Source organism: Meles meles, chromosome 5, assembly GCF_922984935.1.
Source record: "Meles meles chromosome 5, mMelMel3.1 paternal haplotype, whole genome shotgun sequence".
Taxonomy (NCBI): domain Eukaryota; kingdom Metazoa; phylum Chordata; class Mammalia; order Carnivora; family Mustelidae; genus Meles; species Meles meles.
In genome coordinates this window covers 28,026,192-28,039,090 of record NC_060070.1, presented here as the reverse complement: position 1 = coordinate 28,039,090, position 12,899 = coordinate 28,026,192, and the positions used below count along the sequence as shown (strand labels likewise).

Here is a 12,899-nt window from a genome sequence, read left to right as displayed (position 1 = left end):
CTTCCCCTTCTCTCTCTGCCTGCCTCTCTGCCTACTTGTGATCTCTCTCTCTCTGTCAAACAAATAAATAAAATCTTTCTAAAAAATGGATTAAAGACTGATATGGGAGACCTGCAGCCATAAAAATCCTAAAAAAGAACATAGGCAGTAATTTCTTTGACATCGACCACACAAACTTCTTTCAAGAAATGTCTTCTGAGGCAAGGAACACAAAAGCAAAAATAAACTGTTGGGATTTCATCAAAACAAAAATCTTCTGCAAAGCAAAGGAAACAATCAATAAAACTACAAAGCAAATTATGGAATGGGAGTAGATATTTATTTGCAAATGACATATCTGAGAAAGGATCAGTATCTAAAATATACAAAGAACTTATTCAAAACCCAAGAAACATAATCCAGTTAAAAAATGGGCAGAAGGGGCGCCTGGGTGGCTCAGTGGATTAAGCCGCTGCCTTCGGCTCGGGTCATGATCTCAGGGTCCTGGGATCGAGCCCCGCGTCGGGCTCTCTGCTCCACAGGGAGCCTGCTTCCTCCTCTCTCTCTGCCTGCCTCTCTGCCTACTTGTGATCTCTCTCTGTCAAATAAATAAATAAAATCTTTAAAAAAAAAAAAATGGGCAGAAGACGGGAATAGGCATTTCTTCAAAGAAGACAAACAGAAGGCTAACAGAAAAGTGAAAAGATGATCAACATCACTTATCATCAAGGATATGCAAATCAAAACTACAATGAGATATCAACTTACACCTATCAGAATAGCTAAATCAAAAACTCAAGAAACAACAGGTGTTGATAAGGATATGGAGAAAAAGGAACCCTCTTGCCCTCTGAGTGGGAATGCAAACTGGTGCAGTCACTGTGGAAAATAGTATGGAGGTTCCTCAAAAAGTTAAAAATAGAACTACCCCTCATCCAGTCATCCCACCACTGGGTATTTGCCCTAAGAATAAACAAACACTAATTAAAGGGATACACCCACCCTATGTTTATAGGAGCATCATTTACAATAACCAAGATATAAAAGCAGCCCAAATATCCATGGATTAATGAATGAATAAAGAAGATGTGGTACACACACACACACACACACACACACACATACACACACACACACAAAATGGAGTGCTATTCAGCCCTAAAAGAGAATGAAATCTTGCCATTTGCTATGACCTGGATGGAACTAGGGAGTATAATGTTAAGTGAAATAAGTCAGTCAGAGAAAGACTAATCATGTGATTTTTACTCTTATGTGGAATTTAAGAAAGAAATGAGCCAAGGGGTGAATGAGGGGGTAAACAAACAAAGAAACAGACTTTTAACTATAAAGAACCCATGGTTAAAGAGGGCAAGTAGATGGGGAGGGAGTGGGTGAAATAGGTGAAGGGTGAACAGTACACTAACTTGATGAGCATTGACGATAGAATTAATTTTTTTAATTAAAAAAAAAGAGAGAGAGAGTGGGGGGGACACCGGGACACGTGGGTGGGGGAGCTGAGCGCTGAGACCTAGAGCTAAACCCGGGAGACTGAGAAAATGCAGACCACCGGGGCACTACTCATTTCTCCGGCTCTGATTCGCTGTTGTACCAGGGATCTGATCAGGCCTGTGTCTGCCTCCCTCTTGAGTAGGCCAGAGATCCCAGCTAAACAGCCATCCTATAGCAGCAACTCCCCGCTCCAGGTGGCCCGACGGGAGTTCCAGACCAGTGTTGTCTCCCGGGACATTGAAACAGCAGCCAAGTTTATTGGCGCTGGGGCTGCCACAGTTGGTGTGGCTGGTTCAGGGGCTGGCATTGGAACCGTGTTTGGCAGCTTGATCATTGGCTATGCCAGGAACCCGTCTCTCAAGCAGCAGCTCTTCTCCTACGCCATTCTGGGCTTTGCCCTGTCTGAGGCCATGGGGCTCTTCTGTTTGATGGTTGCCTTCCTCATCCTCTTCGCCATGTGAGGTTCTATGAGGGTCACCTACCCGTCCCTGCTGCTTCGACTTCAGGCCATGCCGGCGCTGGAGTGTGCTGAGCTTTACCATTAAACACAACGTTTCTCTAAAAAAAAAAAAGAGAGAGAGAGAACTAGGGAGGGAAAAAAAGCATAGGCCTTCTGGATCAAGTAGAATTTCTGGGCTGTTTGATAGGTATTGATTAATTGTTCCCCATAAATTTGGTACTATTTTACAGTTTCATGTGCAGTGTTCTCCCCACCAATGTGAAATAATCCACCCAATGTGAAATAATCCCCCCAATTTGAAATGTGGCTAGTTTTTATCCTACATTATACTGCATTCAGTTTTTATCTTCCTTTAAATATTGTCAAGTTATTGAGGAATGAGTATGTGTGTCTCAGTGTTTCTGAAACAATATATTCCACATCAGAATATAGTTAATATTCATTGGATGGATGAGCAAACAGGGTCAACATTAGACTTTAATCCAGGTTACCTTGCTCTAGATACTAGATTACAACAGGTGAACTGCTGTTTCTGAATAAACAACGGATTTGATATGCAATGAGGAAGAGGAAGAGGCAGTCATCATTAAACAGATCATTGCTATTTGCAAATAATTTTGAGCACTAGGGTCTCTTTGGGCTGTAAGAATTAAACACAGCTCTTCTCAGATCCCTATATATTCAGGCCTTTTATTTGGTGGAAGGGGTGGTTAGGGAGAGTCTAACTGCTCCCAGCAGCTAGAAATGCATTTTACATAGCTTCTCAATGTAATAAGGTATTACATGTAGAAAGAAAATTTAATAAACCTCAGTGAAGTTTCATTATAAAAAAAAAAAAAAAACCACTGAAATGGTGATACTTTTAAATGATACTCTTTTCACCAGTCATTCAGTGGCTTGTTCAAGCAGTTAAGTTATAGTCTCTGAAAATGTCATCTTGTGTGACCTGCCCTTAATAAGAATGGTTGAATAAGATTTAATGTTCAGAGCCACTTGCTAAAGCAGGACTCTCATTCAACACATGTTCATTGCAAAGCTCTCACACCCTAAAGATTGCTTGAGGGAGCCACATTTCTCTGGGGTGTGCTCTCAGTTTCTCCCATCAACTCAACAGGCCTTGAGGGCAATGGGCTGAGCTTTCCCCTTCGGGCACAGATCAGAATGGTTGTGAATGACTAAGCCCTTTACAAGCCTTAGAAAAGGGGACTAGAAGAAGTCCAATTAAACCTAATGTAATCAGTATAGTACAGAATTATACATGAACATTTTCATTTTCCAAAAAAAAAAAAGACTGAGATTCATTCCAGAACAACAAAGAGGGTAACTGAGGGTAAGAATACCTAGAAATAGCTGTGTCCAGGAGTGTCATCTCAGATCATGCTGATTATTAATTTTTTTCCATAAATGTTAGAAGCTTATCTTTGAATATTCAAAGTTATAACTTTAAATGAGTATCTACTTTGTAAGGAATGTTATTTATTTTATTTCAGAAAAAAACCTTGTTGAAGTACACTGTCATCATTATTATTATTATTTTAAACAGGGAAGGGTTCTCAGCAGTTTTGGCTTGATATGGGGCTTTTAATATATTTAGATATATCTCCCAAAAGTTTTAATTAAATTCAATTATAACAAATTTTTGGAAGTCTATCACTCCCATTTTTCTTGTCTTCTTTAAATCTGAGTTTACCTGAACAAAAAGAGTAATTTTTAAATGATTGTGATTGTGACTAATATGTATTTCTCCTTGTAATACTGGATACTGATATCTGAAAAAGAAATCAGCCTCAATGTATTTTGTCTTGATTGTTCCAGATTCCTGGCACTACACTGTCACAACCAGAGATGACCCTTTGTGGTAAACCCAAATTCACCCTTTATTTTCCTGAAAATCAGTTTTAGCCTGAATGGTCCAGATTATAGCTTCAACATTTAAACTTCCTGTTGCCTCTCTACCCACTGACACTCTAATTTAGGAAATATCTTCTCTTCATTCCAGGCCTGAAGTTCATTCCATTGATGGAAAGTTACACATGAAAACATTTTGCTCCTGTCTGAACCAAAATCATGAACTTGAATTAAACGGACAATTTAGTCATTTGGGTTTTAAATATTTGAGAGCTTATAACAACCACTCAAAGCAGGAAAGCTATTTAAACCTCTAAATATAATAATGAGCAATAAACACACACAGTTTGATACTTAATAACCCATATCTACTCGCAATTAAAGTGACTGCATCATAATGAGTTTTGCCTCATAGCAGGGGAACTTAATCTAAATGTATGTCCCCAGTATTTCAGAATAGAGTCAGACTTTTGTTAGAATGCCATTGGAAATTGGAAACCCTACAGGTAGAGTTTATTGTAGAAAATATACTCATTATTAAATGATCTTCACCATCCAAACCAAAGAGAGCATGTCAAGGAGATGCACTGTCTATGTCCATTTTTTGCCTGTTTGAAGGCTGGACAGCCAACCTGTCCAGAGCCCAGGACAGGAGCTAATTTTGAAAAGCTGTAGACTCTCAATTTATACAAGTGCAGAAGAGCACAGATTTCAGTAGACAAGTCCTTGCCTTGATTTTACGCAATTTTATACATTCAAAGAAATAAGTTTTTTTCAGGCTACTCCTTGACTATCCATTAAAAAATGAACTCAGGGTGAAGGGTACCAACCCACCCACTTTGAAGGAAGCTCAGTTTTTCTCCCCCAAAGAGTATAAAAGAAGTACTCTCTTGCTTAAATTAAGCCAATCACATGTGTTCCTCCTTTCTGCCTCAGAGCTTCTCTGATGCAGAAAAACACTGTAGTGTCCCTGTTCATGTGTGCTGGACTATGGTCTTGCCTACTCTACTCCCTGCAGGAAAGCCTAAGATATACTAGTGCTGCCTATGTAATAGCGGTTTTGATATGACTGAATGGAAAATCGAGCTATTTCAGCCAAGGAAGATATCTGATGGTTTTACATAAGACAGAACAAAGCCTGTGTTGCTTTCCACAGAGCAACTATTGTCCATCCAAAACCTTATAGAAAGTTCTTCTTAAAAATTTTCTTACTGGGCATCCCTTTTGTTACAGCTGTTCTACAAACACCTCTGGAAAATGCAAAGAAAAATATCATTTGAGTTTTCAAGATCATAACCAAATAATACATTTCACAAATAGTTATAAGAAAATGGTAAGAGGAGAAGTAAAGATAGCTTTTCACTGAAGTTGATAGACTATTTGAACTTCACCCAAAAGAGTCTTTTATCTTCTGAGCCTATAACTCTCCAGTAGGAATATTAAAATAGGATTCCAAATCAAGATAAAACAAAATAATATTCCAAATAAGTCCCACGTGTCTAGGATAAATCTGAAGCTGCATTCTACTCAACTACATGTCCTTGTTAGAGACCTCAAACTTCATAAAAGACTGTTGGTGGTCTTCCCAGCTTAGCTAGTTGTTAAAGCATACTTTCGGCACTGATTCACTGATGCAGAATAGCTGTACTCCAGGCACTTGTCTGGGAATGTAACCCTGGACCACTGTAGCAACACCAAGCAAAACTTGGTAAAGAGAAATCAAAAGAGTAAGTGCCTAAGGGAACTTGCATTAGTCCCAACTCATCTGATTTTAAGTTATAAAACCCTGTTCTTTCCATTTCTTAAAGGAAACAGGTATTTCATGGAAGTCAAAGCACAGGGATGCAATTGGACCTCACAAATGGATTTAGCTGTGTGTCTCATGTGGTTTTGTCTGCATACATGATTCATCACTCACTGTACCTACAGATCAACTCCTGCTACTTGGTTTCATAGGGTTGGTTAAAGATATCTAATCTTGACAACATATAAGCTTATTTTATAGATTCCACCTCCAGAAAAGAGACTATCTCCCCTCTCTTTCCATCCCAGTTCCAAATCCCAGGGGAAAGGATTATTCTTGCTCAAGATGCAATCTAGTTCACGCCCAACTAATACATTATAGGCAAGGAATACGATCTAGGGTAAAGAACAGCTCGGTTCATTTTAAATCAAATTCCTACCCCTGATTCAGCCAACAGCTCAGGACTATGTTTTGCCAGATCGCTGCTATGGGCTTACTATTATGTGAATCATGGAGAAAAGAGAACAACCAAAACATATGTGGAGGTATGTGAAATGGAAAGGAAACACATTACAGTCCATGATAGATATTCAGGGCTTCCATTTCTAAAGAAACTAAAATGTTATGTTTAAGCAAAAGGCAGCTTACTTGCAAACACCAGCAGTGACCACCTTGAGCAATGGGTCATGGGTGATGTTTTTATCCTACCATGGAAGCCTTCATGAAGAACATCTTTATAAGGCACTCACTCTGAGGATGTACAAAGTTAACAGAGACATTGAGGACCTTGCTTACTATCTCAGGGGATAGGTAAGAACCATCGACAGCATCTCAGTATTAGGACATACATGTTTTTGTTTTATAAACCTTGAGGTATGTGTAAGAAATCATGCTACTCTCTTCACATTTGCTATTGGGAATCCAGAAGTGCTAAGCAGGTTTTTACATGTTTGTTGTACATTATCTTCCTACGTTGACTCATCCTAATTTTTTTTACACATGTTATTTTTGCTTATGACCTCTCACTTATTTTAAATCTTTTCCTCCTTGTGATTTCATGTGCATTTTAAAGCTGCTCTTTAGATCTTATTTAATTGTTGTGCAAAAAAAAATTAAGTTAAAAATGCTCATATCTATACCTCAAATAAAATAATTTTTAAATGGCAAAGCTGTGTGGTTTAGGTAATATAAAAATGCAGAAATTTTCCCAAGGCTTCCTCACCAAGTTTGAAGTTATTTTTCTGGTGTGGTAGTCCTGGGTAGAAATCCTCCTTTTTCCCCATATTTTCTAATAGTCTGTTGTAATTACTGCTCCCTGGGCCTATAAGTCTTCAAGCTTCCTTCTAAAAGTAAAGATAGATTTTTTCTTTAATTCTCATACTGTTAGAAATTTTAAAACATACCAAGAAAGTACAAAATGAAAAGCGATGCTGTTTTAAGCAGCTTTCAAGTGTCAACTAAAGAATACTTGCCCGTGTTTTACTCCACAGAGAGGCATATATTTGACTCTCTTCTGAAATACTGACTCCACTTAAACTCCTTCACCCCAACCCTATGCCAGCTTACTGTTGAAATACGAGTCATTCAGTAAGTTTTCAGCATAGCCTGGGTAGCAGAATAGAAGCTCATGTACTTGGAAGTGCTGCCTTTTATTAGGAGCTTTACAGTTAACTTGTATTCCTAACTCTTGAAAGAGACAAGATTTGCTTGGACAAAGTGATCCCTGCGACATCTCTAAATGAACCGTGGCCTCACAGCTTGCCATTCTGGCTTGTCATGGTCAAGAGCTGCTTTACTAAAAAACACCCTGGCACAACTGGACAAAACATTTTCTTTCTCATCAACATAACTCTGACCTGCTAGAATCTATAAAAAAATGTTAAAATAGTGATATATTGGCAGTTTAATAGATAAGCAGTTTCTCTGAAAACTCTATTTCAAATTCTCTTTTCAGAAATTTATGGAGACAATGTTCCAGATTGCTAGCAGAGCAGTACCAGGAGTTATTTACTAAAGTAAGGGTAACTGAACTTTGACAGGGACTCACTCTTGGTATTTTGATCAATCATTTTTTTTTTCCCATTCTCTCTATAAACATATATTTACCATGTACCATGCAATAAACACTGGAGTTGCAAAGGTTAACAAGATATCCTGGCAGCTTAGAACCCAGTATAGGAGACAGAAATGTAAATAATTAAGTTATGGCTTAATATGGATGAGGGGAAAAAAAAAAAAAACCAAACCCCCAAACTGTAGCAAAGTAGTCTTATAGCATGTTAACAGGGCAAAGAAGCCAATTTGGAATAACATTTAAAAAGAAACTGTCCCCTGAGATGAATTTTAAGATGGGCAATTAGAACATTGGTAACTTAAACCAGGAAAGGATGTCTCAGGAGGTGAGTAGACATGACCTATGAAAAGGCCCATGACAGGGCTTTCCAACTTCAGCACTACTGGCTTTTTGGGCTGGATAATTCTTTGTTGTGGGAGACTATTCCCTACATTGTACCATGTTTAGCACCATCCATCATGGGATCTGCTCACTACATCCCAATAGCAACCCCTATTACCCAGGTGTGACAACCAAACCAAAACAAACAAACAAACAAACAACAACAACAACAAAAAACCCTCCAGACATTCCTAAATATTCCCTGGGTAAAAGACAAAATTTCCCCTGGTTGAGGACAACTGACCTATAAGAACTGATTAAAGCATCAAAATGGACAGGGACAGGCTGATGGTGACTAAGGGAGATCAGGGTCAGACTGTGTGGCAGGATCCTATATACCATGCTAAAATGATATTTAATGATTTGGAATATTTTACGGGTAGTCCTAGATTTTTAGTCATATTAATTTTGATATTTTTCCAAATGAATACCTGGTTAACATAGACATTATGAGCAGTTTAAAGCATGTACATCAGAGATATTAATTTCTGGGAGTGCTTATAGCTTCCATTATATGCCTAGCTGTACAATTTCTCCCCAAATCCTGTATAATCCTATTTCTAAAAATTTCTTGGGTAGCACCATTGACACCATTCCATTTTGTTGCCTTTAGCAAAGAAGAGCACAACATTAAGTCAAGCAAGCAAAAATGGTGCTCACTTTTAAAAAATAAATCATTGAATGGATGAGTGCATGAGCCAATTAAATAATTAAATGGAAGAAGGAGAGAAATTAAGAAAGAGCGATTGAGGAAGAAGTTGGGGCACCTGGGTGACTCAGTCAGTTGAACATCTGCCTTTGGCTCGGGTCATGATCCCAGAGTCCTGGGATGAGCCCTGCTCAGCGGGGAGTCTGCTTCTTCCTCCTTCCTTTCCCCTACTCATGCATGCACACATGTGTTGTCTCTCAAATAAATAAAATATTTTTAAAAAAGGGAATAAGTCTATCAGTAAAGTAATAAAAGAGATTTTCTTGTGTAGATAGGAAATTGGTTCTGAAGAACACTAAGCAATGGCATCTTTTTTAGAAAAAAATCAATATTTTTCTGAGGGGACCACTGAAGGTATTAACACTCAATAGGGCAAAAAAGTTCTGATATATTGCTGAAAAGTCAGTCTTACTATTTTATAGTTAAAACCTTGTACTCAATCCTTAGAAATGACTAACAAAAGAAAAAAAATGCAGTGCTAAATTGGAAACAGCTAATAGTAAATTTAAGGCAAAGGGCAACTTGTACCTGAGTTAGAAAGACCTGATATTATGCCCTCGGGATCAGACTAAATATGTGTGCTTTTCAGTTTGGCCATCATTCAAGCCAGAGCTTTGCAGTTTGACACCGTGAAGCAACTTCCTGGTAAGGATCAAGGGTAGAAAATATAGTACAAACAACTTTCTTGCATTTTAAAGGTAGAATTGCCATGCACCTCACTGCCATGGTACTATGAAGATAGAGCTCAAGAGAGACTCTTTTTGAAGGTAGTGGTTGGAACAGTTTGATGTTGAATGCCTCTGATCACCTCATGAAATTTTGTAAAGGGACAGAGGGCAACAAAAACAGTCACCTCTGGACATATTTTCTTGAAAAGTTATCCAGTTGTCTTAAGTAACACAGAGTGTCTTCATGAAAAAAAAAAAAAAAGCCTTTTGAATCCTTTGACTCTAGCAAAAGGGTGCTAGTGCTTCTTCTTCTCTAAGAGAAAGATAAAAAAATTTTTTTTAAGATTTTATTTATTTGACATAGAGAGAGATCACAAGTAGACAGGGAGGGAGGCAGAGAAAGAAGGGGAAACGGGCTCCCCACTGAGCAGAGAGCCTGATGTGGGGATCGATCCCAGGACCCTGAGATCATGACCTAAGCTGAAGGCAGAGACTTAACCCACTGAGCCATCCAGGCGCCCCAAAAAAAAATTTTTTTAAGAACTACATGTAGTACAATGTGTTATATTAAATATAATTTCACATTGGTTTTGTCCAGTTATTTTGCTACTGGATTAATCTTTTCCCCTACTTTTTTAATTGTGGTAGAACACACAGAACATATACGTGCCATTTTAACTAACCATCATTAAATGTATAGTTCAGTGGTAGTAAATATATTCATATTGATATACAACCATTACCACCAGCCATTTCCAGGGATCTATCCCATAAAACTGAAATGCTCTATGCATTAAAAAACTCTACATTTCCCCAATCCCCAGGAATCAGCATTTTACTTTGTTTCTATTAATTTGACAACACTAAGCATCGCATATAAATGGAATCATACAGTATTTGAGTTTTTTTGTGTGACTGGGTTATTTAACATAATGTCCTCAAGGTCATTCATATACAGCATGAGTGAGAATTTCCTTCCTTTTTATGGTAGAATAATATTTTATTGTATGCATATACTACATTTTCACTAGCACCATTTGGTGAAAAGAACATCCCTAACCCATTGAATCGTCTTGGCACCCTTGTCAAAAATCATTTGCCCATATATGTAAGGATTTATTTTGGACCTTGAAATTCCATTTCATTGGTCTATATATCTGTTTTTATGCCAGTACTATACTGTTTAAATTATTATGGAGTTTAGGGGGAGGAGCAAGATATCAGAGGAATAGGAGACCTAAATTTCGTCTGTTGCCAGGAATTCAGTTAGATAGTTATCAAACCATTCTGAATACTTACAAACTTAACAGAAGATCAAAGAAAACAATAGCAGCAATTCTATGAACAGAAAAGTGACCACTTTCTGGTAGTTAGGACATGTGGAGAAGTGAATCAGAGGTGATATATGGGAAGACAGACCGTAGAGGGGAAGCAGGCTCGGTCAGCAGGCTGCTGGCAAGTGATAGAGCAGGAGAGTACAAAATCAGAACTTTTAGAAGTCTGCTCTGCTGAGGGACATCACTCCAGTGGCTAAGCGCGGGGTGGAACCCACGCTGGGACAGTGTAGTGTCAGGACCCTCAGGGTCATAGAAAGATCAGGGATGCCTGAGCATGGCAGAGCTCCCAAGTACCAGAGCAGGGAAGCTGGCTGCAAAGCATTGAGTGCAGGAGTGAGCTCTGAGCTCACAGCTGCCATAAATCATGCCCCACAACACAGTCAGGCCACTGCTCTTTAAGCAGAGTCCAGAGAGACTCCCCTTCATCCCCCAGGAGGAGAAGCATGGGCAGGAATCTGCTGGGTTTGGAGACTCCAAATGAGGTTGTGTGGCAGAGATAGAAATGCTTGGTCACAGGCCAAGTGAGCACAGGATGCGGCTGGAGACCAGGGAGAAACAAGTGACTGACCACTTTCTCTGAGACTCACTGAGAAATGCAGCCCCGAGTGCTTGGCTCCTCCAGAACCAGACATTGGGAGGATGCCATTTTCATTCTCATCCTCCAAAGCTGTACAGAAAGCTTTCAGGGAACAAAAGCTACTGAGAGCAAACCCATGCAGATTACTTAGCCTGGCCCCTGGCAAGGATAGTACAATTCCACCTCAGGCAAAGACATTTGAGAATCACTGCAACAGGTCCCTCCCTCAGAAGATCAGCAAGAATATCCAGCCAAGAACAAGATTATCCATCAATGAGAACTGAAAAACTCCAGTGCTAGGGGAATATAGCAAATAGAAGTTATGGAGTTTTCCCCCCCATGATTCTTTAGTCTTTCAAAGTGAATTTTTCCAATTATTTTTATTTTTTTTCTACTGTTTTTGAAATTTTCTTCTTTCCTTTCTCAACCAACATCTGATCTTATCAATTCCTTTTTTAAAATCTTTTTTAATATTCATTTTTACAGGCATAGACTATTCCTTCATTGTATTTAACCTTATTTTGTGTGTGTGTGTGTATATATATATATATTTTTTTTTTTTTAATTTCTTTAAAATTTTGGGAGGCAGTTTCTTCTAACAGACCAAAAATATACCCTAAATCTAGTGTGTGGGTCTGTTCTATTCACCAGCCTGATCATTTTCCTCCTCACCCAGGTTGTGAGTCTTTTCTATATGATTAGTATATATTTATCTGAGGTCATTGTTATCCTTTTAGCATTTTGTTCTCTCATTCATCTATTTCTCTCTGGAAAAAAGGACAAAATGGAAAAACTCACCTCAAAAACAACAACAACAACAAGAGGCAGTACTGACTGCCAGAGACCAAATCAATACAGACATTAGTAAGATGTTGGAACTAGAGTTCAGAATGACGATTATAATGATACTAGCTGGGCTTGAAAAAAGCAAAGAGGATACTAGAGAATCCCTTTCTGGATTAATAAAAGAACTAAAATCTAGCCAAGTCGAAATTAAAAGGCTATTAATGAGGTACAATAAAAAATGGAGGCTCAATAGTTCATTTTTGCCCTTGCTTCCCTTGCCTTTGCCGTTGTTCCTAGGAAGATGTTGCTACGGCTGAGGTCGAAGAGGTTGCTGCCTGCATTCTCCTCAAGGATTTTGATGGATTCCTTTCTCACATTGAGGTCCTTCATCCATTTGGAGTCTATTTTCGTGTGTGGTGTAAGGAAGTGGTCCAATTTCATTTTTCTGCATGTGGCTGTCCAATTTTCCCAGCACCATTTATTGAAGAGGCTGTCTTTTTTCCATTGGACATTCTTTCCTGCTTTGTCGAAGATTAGTTGACCATAGAGTTGAGGGTCGATTTCTGGGCTCTCTATTCTGTTCCACTGATCTATGTGTCTGTTTTTGTGCCAGTACCATGCTGTCTTGATGATGACAGCTTTGATAAGAGGACATGGAGAAGCAACATGGGGGGGGGTAGGGGGATAGGAGAAGAATAAATGAAACAAGATGGGATTGGGAGGGAGATAAACCATAAATGACTCTTAATCTCACAAAACAAACTGGGGGTTGCTGGGGGGAGGTGGGATTGAGAGAGGGGGAGCGGGCTATGGACATTGGGGAGGCG

The 12,899-nt window shown here is 38.8% G+C and overlaps 1 protein-coding gene across 1 annotated transcript; it reads left to right on the top strand.

The window, feature by feature from the left end:
* The first annotated feature begins 1,488 nt into the window (after positions 1–1,488).
* On the top strand, positions 1,489–2,062 carry LOC123941935 (ATP synthase F(0) complex subunit C1, mitochondrial-like). The gene has a single exon (XM_046005785.1). It carries the CDS (start codon positions 1,536–1,538, stop codon positions 1,947–1,949), a length of 414 nt encoding a protein of 137 aa, XP_045861741.1. The 5' UTR covers positions 1,489–1,535; the 3' UTR covers positions 1,950–2,062.
* Positions 2,063–12,899: the final 10,837 nt, after the last annotated feature.